This window comes from Pteropus vampyrus, unplaced genomic scaffold (assembly GCF_000151845.1).
Source record: "Pteropus vampyrus isolate Shadow unplaced genomic scaffold, Pvam_2.0 Scaffold216, whole genome shotgun sequence".
Classification (NCBI taxonomy): Eukaryota; Metazoa; Chordata; class Mammalia; order Chiroptera; family Pteropodidae; genus Pteropus; species Pteropus vampyrus.
The window spans coordinates 3,192,915-3,214,034 of NW_011888997.1; the positions used below are offsets into that span (position 1 = coordinate 3,192,915).

General features: G+C 37.5%; 1 protein-coding gene and 2 pseudogenes across 2 annotated transcripts in view; 2 read left to right on the forward strand and 1 right to left on the reverse strand.

Moving 5' to 3' along the window:
* DERA (deoxyribose-phosphate aldolase) overlaps nt 1-16,971 on the reverse strand; it is a 144,247-nt gene extending 127,276 nt beyond the window's left edge. For both annotated transcript variants that reach the window (XM_023538250.1, XM_011372945.2), the window contains exon 1: nt 16,823-16,971. In XM_023538250.1, coding sequence (XP_023394018.1) covers nt 16,823-16,853 — 31 coding nt within the window. In that variant the 5' untranslated portion in view covers nt 16,854-16,971. The remainder of the gene's footprint in view (nt 1-16,822) is intronic.
* LOC111747264 lies at nt 11,890-12,008 on the forward strand (annotated as a pseudogene).
* On the forward strand, nt 15,079-15,197 carry LOC111747258 (annotated as a pseudogene).
* Nucleotides 16,972-21,120: the final 4,149 nt, after the last annotated feature.

Sequence of the window (21,120 nt, forward strand, 5' to 3'; positions counted from 1 at the left end):
AATGTATCAAAAAGAGCAGTTTCATCTCTAACAGCTAGTGTAAGGTTGAATTAGAAATAACTACATTGAAAACTAAACAGATGAAATGATTCCAGACAAAATAAAAATTTAATCAAAAAATGAGATGCAATCATAGTATAACATATGGCTTATATATTGATATTTACATATTCCAAACAATAGGAACACTGAAAAGTCATCTAACTAAAACTATACTACCATAATAAGATGATGAAAAGGGGCTCTAGGAGAGGAAGCGTGGGGAGATTAAGTGTGAGACAGCTAAATCTTTGTTTTCCATATCAAAAAGTCGATGAATAAAATTTAAAACTGAAAAATTAAGAATAAGAGTAAAAGTGTGTAATTTTGAAATACGGAGGTAAACACCAGAAGAAAAGGCTGCCTCTGGGCAGTAGGAACTGTGGATATAGAAGGGTGGGACAGAAGTTTGCTGTATTAACTCTTATAGACTTTTTAAAGACTATACAAACACATGTACATTCAGTAAAATTAAAATAATATCTTAAAAGAGAAGCATTTTATAATTAATCAGAATGAATACCAGCAGGCTTTACAGCAGGTAGGGAGTACTCTTTACATTTTTTTGTTTGTTTTCTTAAAGAGATCTTCTCAAAAGATAAGTGACCGAAAAACTCATGAGTGAGAGTATGAACCCCAAGATTGACACTGTGGAGCCAACTTCACCTCAGTGTTTATAAACTACTTGGTATTTGTGAATTACTTTATCCCTGCAATAATTCTCCCAAGATATTTGATGCCAGGCATATATCCAACATTAATGGTCAATGATTATCTCCCAATAATTCTCTAAGTTGCATCCTGCTATTTCATTTTCCCTCTATTTCAGAAATTTCATCAGAAAGTACACTATTATACTCCTAAAAGATGCTGCTTCTCCTTTCTTACAGACCATCAGGATTTACATTCTGGACTTTACATATGGACTTACATTATGACTAAATCTCAGCATATGATTTATAAGGATAGGAGAAAATATCTCGGGGGTAAGAAGACAAGAAGTCCTTTACAGTTTCTTTTACAGTCTTCCGGGCCATCCTTCACCTTTATGAAATGGACTCAACTCTATTAACCTAAAACAAGTATTGGTTCTTCAGCCTCTATATATACCCGTTACTTTGCCAGCCAAAGCAAGTTAGGGATTTACATGGGTTCATATATGCTTGTCGAATTTGGAAAACACATACATTTACATATCAAATGACACCACGAATTAAAACTATCATGTAAAAATTAGTTCTCATTCATGCTTTTCAGTCAAATTAACATCTTAAATAAATTTGCTAATAGACAAAATGTCCCCTATTACAAGACATCTCATTGCCAAGATCTTGGTTTCACTACTATACACTCTCATGAAGATACACCATACGACTTACTAAACTACTCTTGGGTTTCCAAATACATAGTCATTCAATTTAATGAACTGTGGGAAGATTTCTGATCAGTTTCTCCAAGCCCCTAAATGTTCCTAGTGTTCAGAAAGAATCATTAGACCTCAGAGAAATTCATCAAGAAGCTGGAAAACTTTGGTGCCCTGCTCCATAAAGATCCAACTCTCAGCCTTTTAAGATTTGATCAATTATTCTAAGAGCTCAGAGCTTCAGAGAAACCTATTTAACCCTTTCCTCTAAACGAGAAACTTGACAAAGTTTCATAAATTAAAATCTGAACATGTCCAAAAATGTCCTGTTATTTGAGTTCACACTACAAGTCAATAGAAAATATTATTCATAAAGCTGCTACCTGTGCTAGATTTTATGGTAGTCACACAAGTAAAATTCTGCAAGGATACTCACATACTATAACAGACCTGCACAGAATTAGTCCTGCCAAAATACCATACACATAATTTAAATGTTATAGAATAGAACTAAAAAATCATAAAAAATATTTCATTTAAATAAATATGTTACACTCCGGGAAAAAAAGTTATATAAAATCTGTACTTATTTTTCCTGAAATCTATTCCCCCATTACCATTGCCCAGTACTCAATGTCCGTCTGTTCTCACCGCACACTATCTCACTTAAATCTCATTTTCAGAAAAAATCTATCATCAGTCATTTGTACTATACCATGAATTTAAGGTAATATATGACCTCTCCCAGGAACATTTTCTTTTATGTTTTACCTCTAAGGTAAGATATAGTAAATTATGAATGACATATTTTATGGTGGGTGTTAACAACTTATTTCCTCAAGTTTGTGAGTTCATATTATTCCTGACACTTAGCTTTTGGAGCAAATATTTTGTAAATGACCTACTAAGAATCACTACAATTTTGCTATTATATTTTGAATATTTGGATTTTAAAACCAATGTCTACTTTTACCAAAAAAAATTCTCTTCTCAAGTGATAGGGTATGAGCAGTTGTTTGTGATTACTTACCCAAAATAGTCATAGGATGGCACCAATAAGATTTATCAAATGAACACTTACTCTATAGTCTTGCTATTTATCAATTTTCCAAGATGCCAATCACAAAAAGAAGAGGAAGAAGAAGAAGAAAGAGGAGAAGGAGGAGGAGGAGGAGGAGGAGAAGAAGAACTTGGGATGGATAAATTCTCATTTGAGAAGAAAAACTCCCAGTGATAAACACCTTTGATACATTTCCGTATAAAGGAAAGCAAATCACTATAAAAGTATAGAGTACATATCTAGTTTCAACCTCCACTGCATTCCAGCACACACTGTGGCTCCAATTGCCCCAGACCCTTTGACATTCTCCCTCACGACCCCATGTTACACTCCAGTCAGCAAACACCCTTGTTCATAAACAGTTATTCTTTAGCTTTAAGGTCAGAGCTTTCCAACATATCTACTCTTTCTTGTGAAAGGGCAGGGTAAGTAACTCTTATTGCGGCTCACTACCTCCCAGGCACCAGGGCAATTGCTCTACCTGTTATATCTCATTTAATCTTCACAATTACTCTGTGACCTAGCTTTTATTCACCAATTTTTTAGGTGTGAAAACTCAAAAAATCATAGATAGAAGAATCAAGATTTGAATCCCAGGGAGTCTGCCCTCAAAGTCCTATTTCCTTTCCACAAAGAAGCTATATTTAATTAAATGGGTAACCATCCCAACAGATATATTTATTTACAGAAAATTTTAATGCAAGAGTCAAGAACTACATAATCAAATTCTCAATTTTGGACAAGAGATCCTCCTTTGAAACTAAAATGAACTAAGTGTTGAAAGAAAAATAAAAATAAAAAAAGAAACATTTCTGGTATAGCTACTAAATGTATTATACATGCTTTATGTCACCTTCTCACTACCTTTCGATTTGCAGAAAATATCAAATGCTTTCGGGATCCCTACTTACCACAGTCTCACTCTCTCCAGTAATGCCTTTATCTATGTTTACATATATTTTTAAATACATGCAGAAGGAACTTGGAAATGTAGGTGTACCCCTTAAACAGCAGGCATCTAACATGTGCTAAAACACCCTGACTGTAAGCAGACAGGGCTTGAGTTGATACTGTCTCCCAAAACAAACAAACAAACAAACCCCCGCTACATTATGGAGCACAATGATTGCCAACACTGTCTGAGACTATCTGTTCAAAACTGAATCAGAGCGTAAATCACCACCTGCTGAGTGCTGATTCAAAACACCACTTCCCACGGCACCTGATCTCCTTCTGCAATTTCTCCTCAGGAAGAAGTTCTTTAGTGGCCCAGGTTTTGACAAGGTGGCTGGTTTTCTCTGTGCTTTCAGATGCTCTGTGACAAGTCATCAAAAACGTTAAAGTGCCACTAACCTGCTTTAAAAAAAGAAGTCATTAGATGTGCCAACTCACAAGTTAGTCTGAGGCAGCTCTATATAACATCTCCGGGCCATGTCAGTCTAGAAGCACACTCCCCCCATGGCGCAGGAACACAGGCTTCCCACTGCCTGCTCCTCGGAGTCAGGTGAACCTGAAGCTGCTGTGGAAATCACATTACTGAGTCAGCTCCCTAAAGGAGCTGGGTCTTGTCCAATTTTCAGAGAAGGCTACTCCTGTCTGCAGGGCAGGGTTTAACAGCTACAGATCTAGAAGGCTGAGAGACTTACACAAGGTGAACTATAGAAAACACAGAGTGGACAGAAGTCAAAATGGCAAGATTGCAGGCAAAGCAAGAAGGCTCCCTGCCACCCAACTTTCCCTGTGGTTTGGTATTTCAAATTGCACAATTATCATTTCAAAATGACAATTGCACAATTGTCATTCCTTGGTGCTTATTAAAGTTCACTTCCCCAGGAAAAGTAGCTTTTTACACCGTCAATGTCTCACACATTGGTGGGAAGTGAATTTTGCATTCTCCCAGACAGCTTTTAAAGGCACCCTGGAAGTAGACACCTTAGAGGTGGGGAAAGCATGCAGCAAGACAGCTTTTAAAGGCACCCTGGAAGTAGACACCTTAGAGGTGGGGAAAGCATGCAGCAAGGGGCTGGTGCACATAGAGGCAAAATTTCCCCTGCATCTTAAGGAAAGAGCCCTCACATCAGCAGATTCTCAAGTACTCAGGGGCTAATGATCCAAACAGGCTTATCTGGGTCCCTGGCCTTTTCTCGTTCTTTTCACTGCTTGCCCATGGCATGTCTGCCATATAGTCCAAAATGCACATATATAGAGAGTTGAATTTTAAAGTAATCATATTTGCTTCTTGTTTTAAGATCCCTAAAAGTAGAATAATGAGAAAGATATTTAAAAATCATTAATTAAAATAACACTTGGAAATTTTCTATAGATTTCCTATTTATCTTCATTTTGGGTTTCTAATTAAGACAAGTAATGAGCAGCTGGTCATATATGGAATGTGAGGCTATATGAATAATAAAAAAAATATGAGTATATAAAGAGGCAGTGCAGTTGTCAGGTTAAAAGCAGTCACTAGAGTCACGCAGACCAGGGCTGAGTCCCAGCTCACCTCGCACTTCCTAGCTGTATGACTCTGGGCAAGATGGCCTGCTTCCCAAAATTCGGCTCCCTCATTTGTAAAATCAGGATAAAAACAGGATTGAGACTACATAAAACCGTCGGGAGGAGTAAAGAACAGGTTAATGCATGTACTTGGCAGCGTCTTGCATATTGTAAGTATTCGACATAACATTATCTTTTATTATAATATTTGCATTACTGTCTTCATGAAGGTGAGTAGCTCCCATTCAAATTTTTTAACTAAATCAATTTTAATTTTGTTAGCATGATAATGAACAAGTAATTACATAACAATATAATGTTTTTCTAGAGATACATATCAAAGTAGTAGGGGTAAATGGCATGATGTCACTTTGGATTTACTCTAAAATGCTATAACCCTAACAAAAAAGGAGAACTGGTAAACCATTGTTCAAAAAAAAAAAAATCAGTCAGGCGTCAATTTTACCTTTCTGACATGTTGCCAAGAACCAAAGACTAGTAAAGAAAAGGACTTTGATTTGTAGAGATTTCAGGGTCCACAGATGGTATTTATATATCTGACTCATCAGAAGAGCCCCAATAGCCTTTCTCAAGCAGGGTTCCTCATTTGAGAAATAAAAAACGATATGAATGACTATTTTCTCATTCCCCCCAATGGAGAGCTAGGCCCCTTCCAGATGCATCAGAGAGAAATTAATTCATTACCTACAATGGTTGTTCAAGGGCATTAACACTTAATTCTCACGGACCCCACCTGTGGAAGGCTGCCAGAACCTCCACTCAGAACCCGCTGGCTCTTAGTTGACCCACAATTCTGGTAACCTTGGTTCTCTTGTTTCTAGCCTAATGCATCCTGGAAACAGCAAATCAGAAGACAGGAATCTATAAGAGAAGAGTGACAGCCTGGCAGCAGGAGAGGAATCAAAAAATTTATTAAAAATGCACTCAGTGAACAAAAAAAGCAAAGCGACCCAGACACTTGATTAGAGGAAAGTGTCTCTAAGAACTTCAGGAGTCCTTTATACTAAAAGTTAATATTTACTGAGAACTTATGATATTGAGCACTTACAAGGAGTTACATGCTTATAATGACGATCCTCCCAGTAGCCAAAAACAATTAAATTCTACCCGGTAAACTCTACCTCAGACAGGGACTAAACTTTCAGAGGTCTACTTCGCCACGGGACAATATTGAGCAATTTTAATTTCCTTCTCTACATTTATGCACTTTCAAAATTTACTGTAATGACTATGTATTACCTTTATAATTTGGCAAAACAATGTTAAAGATATTTAATTTTAAAATTTCATCCTAGATGGCATAAGTTTTAGACTTTTTTCCCCACAGTTAAAAGAGTAAAATCTCCACACTGATTCATTCTCCCAAGTTCACAGATAGGTATGCTTCTCATGCACTAGCTATTGTCCTTGGTGTTAACGAACATAGTACGATCAAAATGATGAGAAGAAAACTTATAGAGACAAAAAATCAAAATACGTGTTAAAAGACATATACTAAACAAGGAATAAGAGAAGATTTCAAGAAACTGAATTTAAACTTGACCTCCAAGGCTAAAGATCATTTCCCATAGGCAGAGAGGGTAACATGGATAGGGATTCCAAAAGGAGCAACATTTTCAAAGAACAAAGACCAAGCCAGCCTGACTGGAGGGGCAGGTGATAACAGGAATGGGACCAAATGACCCAGGATCCTCAAAGACAGAGAGAGTGAGAAGTGTCTGGCCTCCGCACACCAGGCATTAAAAAGTCATTGTGAGTTCCTAGAAATGGCAACAGTGCTTCTTTATTCATTCATTTAAAGAATACTGATAAAAAAAAAAACAATTGTTTACATCATGAAAGTACTGTTCTAAATGATATGAGGGATAGAGAGAGCTTCCAAACACAGATCCTACCCTCAATCACCTTATTGATAAAGCATCAGTACAACATACAAACACACAAGGCAGAAATCAGTAGGAACTCTAAGAGAAGGCAAAAGGCCTCAAACGATGAATGGTGAACAGTCCAATAGAGATGAAGAAGGCCTTCCCAGAGATGAAATAATAAAAGCAGTAATTCGGGAAGATTACTGGAATAATGGCTACCATGTATCGGTCACTCATCAAGGTAAGGATGACTTAACTATATTCTCACTGAACAGTCACACTAACTCTGCCATGTAGAATTTTGGTCCATTTACAGATGAGAGAACTGAAGCTCAGAGATTAAATTACTTGTCCAAGGTCACGCAGTACATGTCAGGGTTAAGATTCAAACAAGTCTCTATGATTCAAAACTAAAGTTGTTTCTAGAATGCTGCATGTACAATCTTTAGAGTGAAAAACATATTTGCTTCATTCAATTATTTGACATATAATTTAACAGAATTTAACAGGCATTTCTAGTTCCAGTCTTGTGAGAATTCCTGCCTGGCTAAACCCATTCATCGCTTCCTCACACCACTATCTGACTGTCCCTACTAACTCAATTGTTCCTTTCTACTAAAGACAGTAATTACATTAATTTGATTAAGTAAGATTTTATACTTTTCATAAAATGGAAGTACATCCTAAAGGGACCAAATAATCACAATAGTAAATCTGAGAAAATAAGTATAATTTGTTCTATTTGAACAAACGACAATAAGATAAAGTTTAACCAAATATGAATTTTCCTAGGGCAGATGAGAAAGGCCAGAGGTAGAGAAATCAGATATAGACGAGGCCACCATCGTGATTCAGGTGTGTGATGAAACAAGCCAAGCATAGGAACAGAAGAAAAGAGAAAGAGGTAACACCCCAAGGTATTTTTTATGGAAGAAACGGTAAGACTATAAGCAATATTCGGCCATGCAGAGGAACAAACACAAAATAAAAGGCTCTGTTTACATAAAGATTGATGAAGCCAAGAGGTACATTCATGAAACATCTAGAGAAAAAGAAAATATATCGTAATGTATTCAATCATGTTCAATCATCAGAGAAAGGGGGGAAATGTAAATTGATCTCTGGAACTTAGAGCCTAGAAAGCCAGAGAACTGTGACGGCCAGAGAAGGGAGGAAAAGGTCTCAATTCAAGCACAAGGAACATCCTACAACTCCCCAGAATGGCAATTTTACATAATAATCAGAAAATCCAAAGACGTTCAGAACTAGGATTCGCAGAGATCATGTGTCTGTTTACTGTTTTGTTTTTTTTTTTAAAACAACCTTCAGTTTTTAGAGAAGTTTTAGGTTCACAGCAAAACTAAGTGGAAGGGACAGATTCCCCATTTATCCCTACACATGTATAGCCCTCCTACTATCAACATCCCCATCACTTATAACATTTGTTGTAAGCTGTTGAACCTACATTGTCATGTGTCTGTTTTATAGATTTGAAAAGTACATGCCAGTGCACTGAAGTCCCCAGGCTAAGGTCACATGGACAGATGCTATCAAAGCTAGGACCAAAATGCCTGGGTCCCAATCCTGTATCCTTTCTAGGTAAATCGCAATGCACTCAGTGAAGCATACATGGCCAACTACAGATCCCCTGACATGCATTCCATAGGATGCCAAACTTCAACTTGTTCTATAAAAGTAACTATTGTCACGCACCAAAATGATTTCACTTTCTTTAGGGAGTAAAGAGAACTCTGCTTTTCTCTGAGATGTCTTCATTATTATTAGCATCGATGCCAATTGTCTGGACTCTACATGCTACTCATATGTCCCACGGCTTCTATCATGTAATTACTACTGTAATATTACAACCAATCAGAGTATTCATCTGTAGACTGAAATTGTGATATTTTTCTTCCTGGAGCCAGATCTATGCAGAAGTTTTCACTCATAATAACCCATGTCAGATCTTTGCCTAGCTCAAGAGATTTCCCACAATATTTTTAACACTAAATAGAAGGTTGGCTGGATCATCATTTGAAACAGAGCCAACTGCATATCCTGATGATGAGCAAACTTTGTCACAAGAGTACAGCAATGTGATTCCCCAGGGATATTTTAGTTTGATGAAGGGAAGTTTCTCAAGGGTTGGGCCTCCCAACTTCTACTGCTCGTCTCTTTCACAAAGACATGGACAGTATGGACTGTGCTGAGTACAACACAGATGTGTTGAATGGAATGCATTTGAGATTACAATAACCACTGACTCCTGAAGAGTCAAAAGTTTTTTTAAAAAAGGAAAATAAAGTCTGCTTATAAAGATACAAGACTAAAATACGTTTCTTGTTTCTTCTCTGGAAAATTAGTATTAGTATTTAAGTTTTCTCTACACACTGAAGAAAAAACAATAATATCCTTCAAAACATCAAAATATACAGAGCTGAGCTCCTTCATCCAAGTACGGACATAATGAAGATGCCACAATCTACCTTCCTCCCTGAGTCCGCGATGCAAACTTAATCTCCAAAGATACATAAGTGTTCCTTTTTCAATCAGAAAATTAACTAAATTACTCTTTTTGGTAGACAATCTCACATCTTCAGATTATAGGAGCTCTTTAAGGTCTGTCCTCTCCTGAGACCATTTCCAAAAAATCATCGTGAAGAACGCTGTTTGGTTCTATTTTTCCATCAGCCATTGGCATTATTTGAATAAAATATGCTCCTTTTTGGATACAATGCATTTTTCAGCTATATGCACCTACTTAACTGCCTTACCCTCCTGATTTTCCCAGTTTTCATACTCATTCTAACATATTTCTTCACGTATTTTAATTAGAAAATAAAAAGCTAATTTCTCTCCAAATCTGCTTATAGAAACTTCACTAACCAAATTTTTAAAATATGATAAAGATATTAATATAAAGGTAAAAGTGACTGAAAGATTTATCAAAAATAATATATAGCAATTTAAGATTATCTGAGTCTGTAATTAACCTGGGTAACTCTACAGTTTACTGCAGAGTTCTGAATCTGCAGTCCTCATAAGAACCCTCTGGGGAGCTTGCGAAAATGCAGATTCCTGAACCACTAACTATAAGGATAGTTAAAGCTACTCTGAGGCTCAGCATTTTTAATACTCATCTCAGGTGATCCTGATTCAGGACCACAGCCCAGAGAGCTCCTAGAAAGCTAATGACAAAGGAGGTAAATGCATTGTATTGGAATAAATCAGCATAGAGAATGCCAGAGTTTCAATTCCAGAACTGCCTCTAACCAGCCATGTGACCATAGGTTTACTTTGTCCAGCTTTCAGTTTACTCATCTGTAACAGAAAGGTGTTAGCTTTATATCTTAGAATCCTCCTTGCTATAAAATTATGACATGGGAAAAAAAAAAGATAGCTTTATAAATGTGGATACTATCATTCTCCTCAAAAATAGTGTTTAAAATATTCATAAGTAATGTTTATTCAAGGATCTCTACATTGGAGATAAGAGTTATACCTTAAGCACACCAGATACCTAGTTCAATGTCAAATGTGAGACATTTGAATGAAATCACACACACACACACACACACACACACACACACACACATACACACACACACACACAGTGTACTCCTACCTCGTGGCTATGAGGGTAGGAGTATGTTCACCACGTGCAGTTGAAAAACTGATCCGAATCTGGGTTACAGGAGCAATTGATTTGGATATTTTTTTTACCAGACTTAAAGACCATAATTTTGACATCATTAACCACATTCCTAAACAACCAAAGCACCAGTTAAGTGGCACCTTTTTAGGAAGTAATTACCAGAGGCCACTGTCATCTCAAAGTTGGCTTTAGGGAGGAAGGCCTGACTATACAGAGAGTCAGAAGCTGGAGCCAGAGTGTCTCAACATTTAAAAAATCTGTATAGCTTTCTGGAGCTGAGATGAAACATTTATCCTTCTCTTGCAACTACTTTGGTTTCCAGGGAACTGACTGTTAGGGCCGAGGCAGGCTGAGGAGAGAGGTACAGCTGCAGACACACACACAACACACACCAAAGTTAACGGGAAAATTTCAAAGTGCCTTTTTATGCCTTTAACTCAAAGATGAACACATTTCAAGGTGACCCAATCCTCAAGTGACAGTGTTTTAAAAGGGCCAGAGCTCTTCACTTAAACAATTTCTAGTGACATGTTCAAATCGCATCCTCAAGGGCTCTATCTGCTGTCTCATTTACTAGTCTTTCTTTCCTGGCAGAGTCATCCCATTTCAAATGAGCGCTTGAAGTTCGTCTTCTTCCCTAACAATTAGAATCCACAGGGCTTAGATGCTTAAAAAAATTTGTTTTTTAACTTAGCAGGCACCATGGAGGACTTTTAATTATTCAATTATAAAACAAACCAAAATTATTACTTTATACTTTTTTTCCCATTAATCAAAACAGTATCAGAATAATAAAAGACAGCCTCATCACTCATGCTTACAGGCAAACAGTAAAAGACTTTTAAGATAAAAATCAAAGTTAGCATTCATAAAAGGATGCCCAATTTTAAATCTAGAAATGTATATAATCATTATGTTAACTCTGTGTCTTTCAAACACAGAATATAAAGGATTTTTCTTCTTTCCTCCCTAAAATACTACTCTTAGTCATTATAATAGAACGAGATTATACTAGGAATCTGAAAACAGGGTTCCTATAATTGATGCCAGGCTGGTTTTGCTCAGTTCCTTTGCAGAAATTACTCCCTGTCAAAAATATCCTTTCCCAAAAAACTTCCCTTGGACTGTACATCTGTGAATTCCTCTTTCCAATCTGACCACTCTTTTATCATCACTTTTATCTTACCATAATGACCTACATGACTGTCTCCCTTAGCTGGCTGTGAGCTCTGGAAGAGCAGAGACGAGGTTATCCTCCCTATGGTAACCCGGCCAATACCACAAGCAACAGGTAACACGTGCCAGGACCAGTGGGCATTCCACTTAAGTTTGTTTTTTTTAAAAAAAACCTTTTTTTGTACAAATTTATAATATATAAAAATAGATTTACTATAGCTATGCCACTCTGAACAAGCCCAATCCCATCTGATCTCGGAAGCTAAGCAGGGTCGGGTCTGGTTAGTACTTGGATAAGAGACCACCTAGGAAGACCAGGTGCTATAGGCGTAAAAAAAAAATAATTAAAAAATAAGGGATTGTAAACTGACAAGGTCCTTGCGATCTGTGAGGTCAACCAAGGGCTGCCTCGCCTGAAAAAAAAATAGATTTAAAATTTTATTCTAGTCTCCTCTCACTTCCCGAAAAATTTTCCTAAATGGATGTGTATATGTGTAGGGGGTGAGCAAGGCAGATACCTGAGCCAGGCCGGGAGGGGGAGCCATATGGTGGAGTGAGGTACAGGAGTGAGGGGAGTACTCACACATGGTGGTGGCCCAGAGTCCAACACGAAGGATATCTGCACAAAAGGGCAGCCAGACATGGGAAGTCAAGACAAGCAGGATAAAGAAGCTATCTACATGAAGAGGCAGCCTGACACAGACCACCAGGCCTACTGGGGGTATCAATGAGGGCAGAAGCCTGATACAGGGAGTTGGAGCCCAAGCAGGACAAGGATGGCATCCAGCCCAGGGTGTCGGAGCCTGAGAAAGTTGAGAGGAATGTCTCCTGGGGGTGGGGTATGCACAGCTCAGCATGTGGAGTTTCAAATATGGAAGAGAGAAAAATGGAATAAACCCTGTGGTGTTAGACTGGAATTGGAGAAATCACTGTGAACTTGTGGTTTTCACTACATAGAGTGATATAGATAATTGGTAAGTAGATATATATAGAAGTATGTGCATAGTATATACATTCTCTAGCTTTGCCCAGTGAGGGGCCTGAGAACAGAGATACCCCAGTCACCATGAGCATAACTACTGCCCAGATCTTGGCTTCTAAATACCATTATCCAGTGAAAGAAATGTTCCTTGGAGAAACAGCTGACTCCAGTGCTAGGACAGAGAACGTATAACGTAAGCCTGGAATACCTTGGGCTTGTTTCACTAGAAAATAAGTAAGTACTTTTTAAAATAACGGGACATTTAAAAAGAGAGAGAGAGGGGCGAGGCTGAAGGGGCTCCTATTAGCAAAATCTGGAACAATTTGATATTAAATAATAACAATAACAATTATAACCCATTAAGAATACAGGAAACCTCAAATACATACAAATATAAACGAACATAAATAAACTGAAAATTTACAGAAGGACAATACTAAATAGTTTCAAAGTACAACCCCCAAACAGAGCTATCTAATTTCTTAAACAGACAAAAATAAATGAAAAATAACTGCATATCACATTTGTAATTATTTTCATTGGAGCTCTGGCTCCCTGCCCAGCTCCTGAACCAGACCCAGCTCCATAAAAGCAGGGACTACCCCTGTCCATTGTCTATCCCCAGAGCCCAGAGCAATACTACAGAGTATACAACTGGTACTCAATAACTACATGTCGAATGAATAAATGTGCTTCCTAAAATACAAAATCTCATCATGGTTCCTGGTTTGGCAACAAGCCAAAGCTGATCTCCTTTATCATGTTTTAAACAAATAAGCTGCCCTTTCTGTTTGTTCTGACTTGGATTACAGAAAGTCTCTCTGGAGAACACAACAGTCTTTACATTCCCCAGTAAATCATCCCCTCTGATGATTCCAATTTGTGGACACATGCCTAAAATAATCTCTTGTGACTCAACCCAGGAAATCCAATATATTATCCCCATTCCCCTCGATTAAAAATCAGTCTTCGATTGTTTTTTTTTCTCATTTTTCATATATCCTTGAAATTTTCCTTCTTGTACACAAGAACTTACAGATATATAGACCAGGAAAATCTTAGAAGTCACCTAATACAACCTCTCCCATTTCCAGATGCCTCCAAAGGGAATCACACTTGAAAGAAGGCCACACTATCAACATCTTTCATAAGTCTCTTGAGATATCTTTAAAGACAGAAATAACAACTGAATTTTAATGATATTCAGAAAAGAGGGAGAGGGTGAAGCACTTCATACCTGTCCACGCATGGGGACCCAGGTAGATGCCCCAGTTCTCCCAAGAAAGTAGTAGCTCTAAATTCATTCCTTCATTGAATAGACACGTTTGAGGGTCTTCTTTGTGCCAGACACTATTCTAGGTGCATGGTGTACATCAGTGAAAAAGAGAAAGATCACTGCCCATCTGTACCTACATTTCAGGCAAAATTCAAAGGTGGCTAAGAGAATAAACAGAATATCAGTCCGTTTTCATACAATGCGAAGGGCCTAAAGCACTTCCTAGAGCCACAGAGAACATTAGGCCAGTGGTTCTCAAATTTAGGTGTGCTTCGGAACAACTCAGAAGACTTGTTAAAATTCAGAATGCTAGGTCCCACCCCCAAAGCTCTGATTCATTAAGATTTCAATGGGGCCTGAGAATCTGCATTTCTAATGAGCTCCCAGATGTTAATGCTGCTGGACCAGGGACCACAATATGAGAACCAATGACCTATTCAAATAAATCAAGCAGCTTGGCCAAGCTGGCAAAGTTTCTCTCTATAAGGACACACCTGTCACCTACCCACTTAGGGCAAACATTGCTCAAAGGAAAAGAGGTTTTTAGCTTTATATTTGAGTTGGAGAAAATCAGAAATAAACGTTGTAAGTAGACAATATCTTCAACAGATAGCACTGATCACTAAATGCTGACAAAAACTAACATTAAAGTTAGAGGGTTTGTTCTTTCTTTCATGCATCCAAATAGCATAATAAAAGGATGTTTTCCTTGAAGATCAGGTTCAGCTTCAAATGAACCTATTTAACAAAAAAAGTCTATTAAGTAGAAGTATATACAATAAAATATTAATAACAAGGACTGAATTAGTAATTTTACAGTTTTTTGTGCTAACTGTATTTTCTAAAATTTTTACAATAAATATGGTTTCCTCTTGTACTAAGAAAAAGAAGTTACAATATTTATTTTAAAGGACTTTTAATTTTAAAACTGTAAAAGATATCAGTTAAAATACTGAATAAATTAATAATGAATTATTTTTTTCCTGGTACATAAATAAATCGAGTAACTTATTTTAGCATTTTAGGCTAAACCTCTGTCTGGATTAATAATACCAATGAAGGAAAAACACCCTTGAAATATATCTAATTTTATTTAAACAAAGAAAAAAAATAAACTATGATTATTAAATCGCTGCATAAAAGTCTATGGTGATGCCACCCTGAACAAGCCCAATCCTGTCTGATCTCGGAAGCTAAGCAGGGTCAGGCCTGGTTAGTACTTGGATGGGAGACCACCTAGGAAGACCAGGTGCTGTAGGCATAAAAATAAATACAAAATAAGGGATTGTAAGCTGACAAGGTCTTTGCAATCTGTGAGGTCAACCAAGGGTTGCCTCACCTAAAAAAAAAGTAAAAATCGCTGCATAAAAATCACATTTACTATTGTTCTACATAGCAATTGTTTTTTTGCCTATATTGTTATATTTCAACAAGTGAATGGAAGCAATTCTAATTCTTACAAATTAAGTAAAAATGTTATATGTCAGTTATATCTCAATTTAAAAAAGTAAAAATGTTTTAATTGTATTTATGAAAGAAAAATAAATGGGAAAAATGAATTGGGAAAATAATGATGCATCCTTTGTGTGTACAGTACAAAGTCCCACAGCCACACCTCTGAAGATACCAAGGTAAGATCTGCACCCCATCCCTATTCTCCATCCACCATTTTTCAGGCTCTTCCAATTTAGAGAATACTCCTTTATTACTAAAGTCCAAATTTCAGAGATAGAACTCGAGTTTAAAACATAATCTCCTAAAGGGAAGTGACTAAAGGAGAATCATGTTGGTGAGGAAATCAACTGTTTTATAAAGACACGCTCTTAACCATTCAACAAAAGTTCTGGACCATCTCTTGAAGTCTAGACTGTTTGGTTAGAACATACACTTTTAAAGGGGGAAAAAAGTACCTATATATGTTATATATAACTTATAACTAATTTTCTCAAAATTAGCCCCTATAAACAGAACTTTCTCTATATTACTATTAGTTATTCATATTTACTAGGTATCCACAATGTATTAAACAATTTACATCTTCTCATTTAATCTTCAAACAACTTTATAAAATAAACACTATTATAACCATTTTACAGATTAAGACACTTAAGCACAGAGTGATTAAGTAATGTGCCCAAAGTCACAGCTAAATTGAAGAGCCAGGATACAGATCCCTAAGCTATAATATTTAAACTAAAATCCTTAACCTTTGGCCAATCATAGTTTTACTGTTGGAATTAAAAACTTTTCACATTTTGGAAATCAGAATTAAATTTTCTTTTCAATAATATTTGATAATATTAATGAAATGAAAAATGGTGAAATGATTCAGGCACTTTTACAAATCTTTGCACCTCTAAAATCACACACATTTTTCAATAAGTTATATAGTACAGAGATAGGCCTGACAACTTTCTATCGGTAAGGACATTTTGGGGATACAGCGGCGTTAAAATTATCTGTGGAAACTCAGCATTAAACAGCACAGGATTATAGTCAGAGTGGGCAAGGAGGGTTTTTATCTGGTTTTGTTTGTTTGGGGTTAGGGGGGTTTGTTTTTGTTCTTTGCAACTGGGGAGCTAGAAGGTAAAGTAGTAAATTTAAAGGTAAAGGTTGAATCCTTTCTTATTCCTTCCGCTTACAAAAAGGCAGCTTGGGTGCCAAGGCCAGTAGGGTGGGTCAACGTGCCCAAGAGTTAAGTCTCCCGGTTGTGCTTCTGCTTGGGGTGGGAGCGGTCCCGGTGCCGCCACTTCCCGGCCCACGAGCACCACTGGGGGACCACGATCGGGGTGGCGGTCAGACCGCGCTGCGAGAGGAGGCAAAGGGCAGGAGGCGGACGCGCCGGAGGCGGGGAAAGGAGAACCGGGCGACCCGCGGGGCCCTTACCGAACTCTGTGCCCCGGTTGTGCGCTGACATGGCACCGGGTGCTGAAGCAGTTGCGGGGTCCCTGGCGTCAGGCTCACTTGGGCCAGCCCTTCCTCCTTCCTGGCGGCTCTACAGGAACGAGGCGATCGCCCCGCCCCTGTCCCTTAAGGGGCGGAGTCGCGGACCTTGGCCCGCGTGGTCAGGACTCCAGGCCCAGAGCTCTGCGAAGAAATCCTGCCTCCCCTGTCCCGGGTCCTCTCCACCAGGGTGAACTCGAACACTGATCCCCGGAAATAATGCTATTATAATCCGTTTAGAAATACTTAGGTTGCCGACTGCACGGAATAACAACGTTTAGAAACTTTTAACTGTAAGATTGCATACCAAGAAGGGAGGCAGCTCTGTGCCCTGAAAAGCAAATGAGCCTAGGACTGAGAAGATCTGGTTTGTCGGCCTAGCTCCGACACAGATACTCTGCACATCAACTTCCCTTTTCTAAGCTTCAGTTTCCTCATTTGTAAGAAATGACCTTGACAATTTCTTGGAGCTCTAAACTCTGAATCTGTGATACTAAGATTTTTTTTCAGCCTGGCTTTTCCGTGACCCGAGGGTTAAAATCCTCGGAGTCAATCAAAAAAGGCTACTTTGTCAATTCGCCTGTACTCAAAATCAGTGGCCTCTCCTTTCTGCTGAAAGAAAACTTAGTTATGGCTTGTCTACCATGAGCCCGTTACTGTGTTAGGTGCCTTTCAGATATATGCTAGCGTTTGAGCCTCAGAACAGTCCTGCCATGTATGTATTTTATCTCTATTGCTATACCTACAGACACTAAAATTCTGAATAAATAGGCATCCTGATGTAGTGGAAACTGAGTAGGTTCATAATGCATAGAACCCCTTAATATATCAGCAATTCCACTTAATAATTTGGTGGTTCTAGGAATGTTATTGTCTACTTATGTATAAAAAGGGGATGATCAAAACATATTTGCCTGGAATGTTATTGTATACATGTAAAGTACCTAGGACACATCAAGGCATGTAGTAGATGCTCAACAAATATATTATTGTCAAGTTCACAGGGCAATTATGAGGCTAATTAAGAAAAGTAATCCCAGTCTTATTCCCCTACACTGAGCTGCCTTTCGGCCTTTTCAACACATAACTACTGTTGAATATTTTGGATGTGTCTAGATTCTATTCACGCATACGAAAGTATTTTTCCTTTATTTTAACCCTGAGAAAGAGAAAAGCAGGCCCTGACAGCCTGGAGTTGGCCTGGCACTCACAGTTAGCCCACTGTGCTCTCCAGTCAAACATAAACAATTTCACAGAACAACAGCATCAGCCAAGGCCGTTGTGACCCTGGTGAATCAATAAAACGAGGCCACTCATAATCATGTCTGAACACAGAAAAAACATTAACATTGTCCAAAACACAAAAATAACCTAACAGCCCCTATGCTGGCTAATATAAGTGACTGTCATTTCTTTACTCTTCAGTTTTAGCCATTCTTGTGTTTTAGATACGAATTAAGATGCCTCATCATAGAGTTATCACCACTTCCTGACAGCAGTCCAATCCAGAACAATGGCCTACTTGAACCTTCACCAAACCCGAGCCCAAATCCTATGTCATTTCTAACATCCTCTTACTAAGACACTTCACAGTTGCTCATGGTGAGCATTCTCTTGTTGCAGTGAGTAAACCCATGTTTATTCAACTATAGGGCCGTCCTGGTGGTCGTCAGCTGGAGAGCACTGCGATCCCTAAAAGGTACGAAGATAACAAATAGAATGCTATTTTTATGGGCACATACAACTCTAAGCCAGATTTAAAACCATTCATTATACATTCATGTATAATGTAAATTTATTAAAACAATAAAAAGAGCTATGAGATCCAAATGTAGCTGAAAAACTAGAATCAGGGCAGCCTCCTACAGCAAAAACTTTAGCCATATATCTGACAAGAATTTCTCAAGGACTTTTTCTAAAACTGACCTGTTCTACAGTACTAATCTGGAATTAATCTTTACAGTTTGAAAGTATGCTAAATTGGCAGCATTCAGAGATAGTGGGGATAGAATGCAAAAAAAAAAAAAAATGAATTTCTTTAATGGAGAAATGTTGCCAAGGTTCACTGTGGGTGTTTCTCTTTCAAATTTAGTGCCTTGTGAAACTTCTGAAGTACCCCTAAGGCAAGATCTCGCAAAGATCTACAGACCACCACTACCAAATGGGATCTCCCCGGAGTCTTTTTCAAAGCCTTTTCTAGGCTTCACCACAGACAGCCCTACTGAATCAGAATCTCTAAGACTCTGGAATCTGTATTTTTAACAAGTTCCCTCAAATGATGTTAATGCAAGCTAAATAAAGAATCATCAACCTAGATAAAGAATTATCAATCTAGAGGCAGAGGAAAGCAAAACTATGCATGCCAATTGGAAACTATAGCCCAAACTGGCTCTTACAAGAGTAAAACTGTCTTTATTATATTCTTTTAATCCATGAAATTTTACAAGCCATTGCTTTTTATGGATGTTAATATAAATTTTAAATTGCTGTATAAATTGTCTTCCCACCCCCACTCCTTCTTCAATTAAAATTAAAGTTCTAATAATATATCATATTTATTTTGAAGCCTCAAGAACCTACCTGGCCTCGGAGATAGGAGTAATCCAAATGTTAAATTCCAAAGGACATTGACCATTTATTTGTTGGTTTGTCATATGCCTAGCATCTAGCATAGTACTTGGTACATAGTAGGCTGCCAATGTTTCTTAGATGAATGATTGTATATTACTGTCTATGCCATTTTCTTATAGTGCCCACTTTTTTCGCCAGTCCAATTTCATTTGAATGTGGTCTCTAATTCTATGATTTCTAAAAGCAGTCATTCACAGGTTCCATAGGTAAATATACTATAGACTGTCAACCAGTTATTTCTAAGTTAGATGGGGAAAAGTATAGAAGCAGGAAAGACTAAAGAAGAATATGAATATTAGAACTGAATTATTTCAGAACTGGAGGGAGACTTACAAACTATCTAATTCCTAATTTGTGGTGAAATAAGAAAAATAAGAATTATATTGTCTTTTATGAAGCTAAATTTATTCAATTTAAAAAAGTCCTTCATTCAGAGACTAAAGCCTACACTACAACTTGAATTTTAAAATGTCCTTTCTTTTATGAAGATTGTGGTGATAATCTTTTTATTTTTTTAATAGCTTCACTTGGCATTATTAGAAGACCGTTCCATCTTGCTCACCTCCCTGCTTTTTCATCTATTGGTTCACCAAATCGCAAAGTTAGGGAATCACTGATAGAATAAATATGTAATACTAGCTAATATTAAGTGCTGCCTCTGAGGTAAGCCCTTTACATCAATTATTTGATATTTCCCCCCCAAAAAATCTGAGAACTACCATCTCCCTTTACAGATTAAAAAAAAATTAAGTCTCAGAAATTAGTCTGTAAGTGCTAGAGGACAGTTCAAATCCAGGCAATATAGCCCTACAGACCACACACTTATTATTCTATCTCTTTGAAGCCAAACTCATTAGACAAGCCATTTAACCTCTCTGAAATTACGTTTCCCATATAGAGTCATGCGCCACTTACCAACAGAGATATGTTCTGAGAAATGAGTTGTTAGGTGATTTCATCGTTGTGTGAACATCATGGTGTACTTACAGAAACCTGCGTGGTCTAGTCTACTACACACATAAGCTGTATGGTATAGCCTATTGCTCCTAGGCTACAAACCTGTACAGCATGTTACTATACTGAATACTATAGGCAAATGTAATACAATGGCATTTGTGCACCTAAACATATCTAAACATACAATAATAATACAATATAAAAGATAAGAAATGGTACACCTGTATAGGGCACTTACCATAAATACAGCCTGCAGGACTGGAAGATGCTCTGGGTGAGTCAGTGAGTGGAGAGTGAATGTGACAGCCTAAGATATTACTATACACTACTGTAGACTTCATCAACACTGTACACTTAGGCTACACTAAACTTATAAAACACAAGATTAAATCAACCACAAGAGAAAATGACGCTATCAAGAGACATGGTATACACAAGATGTATAACGCTGCTGCCAGGATAACATGGCATACTGTTTTACAGCGAACTTTTTTTCAAAGTAGAAAGAGTACACTCCAAAATAATAAAATGCATAAATATATAAACCAATGTCATTTATTATCAAGTATAATGTACTATACATATTTACTATAATTTTATGACAGGTAGTGCAGGTTTATTTATAGTAGCATCATCAAAAACATTTAACACAT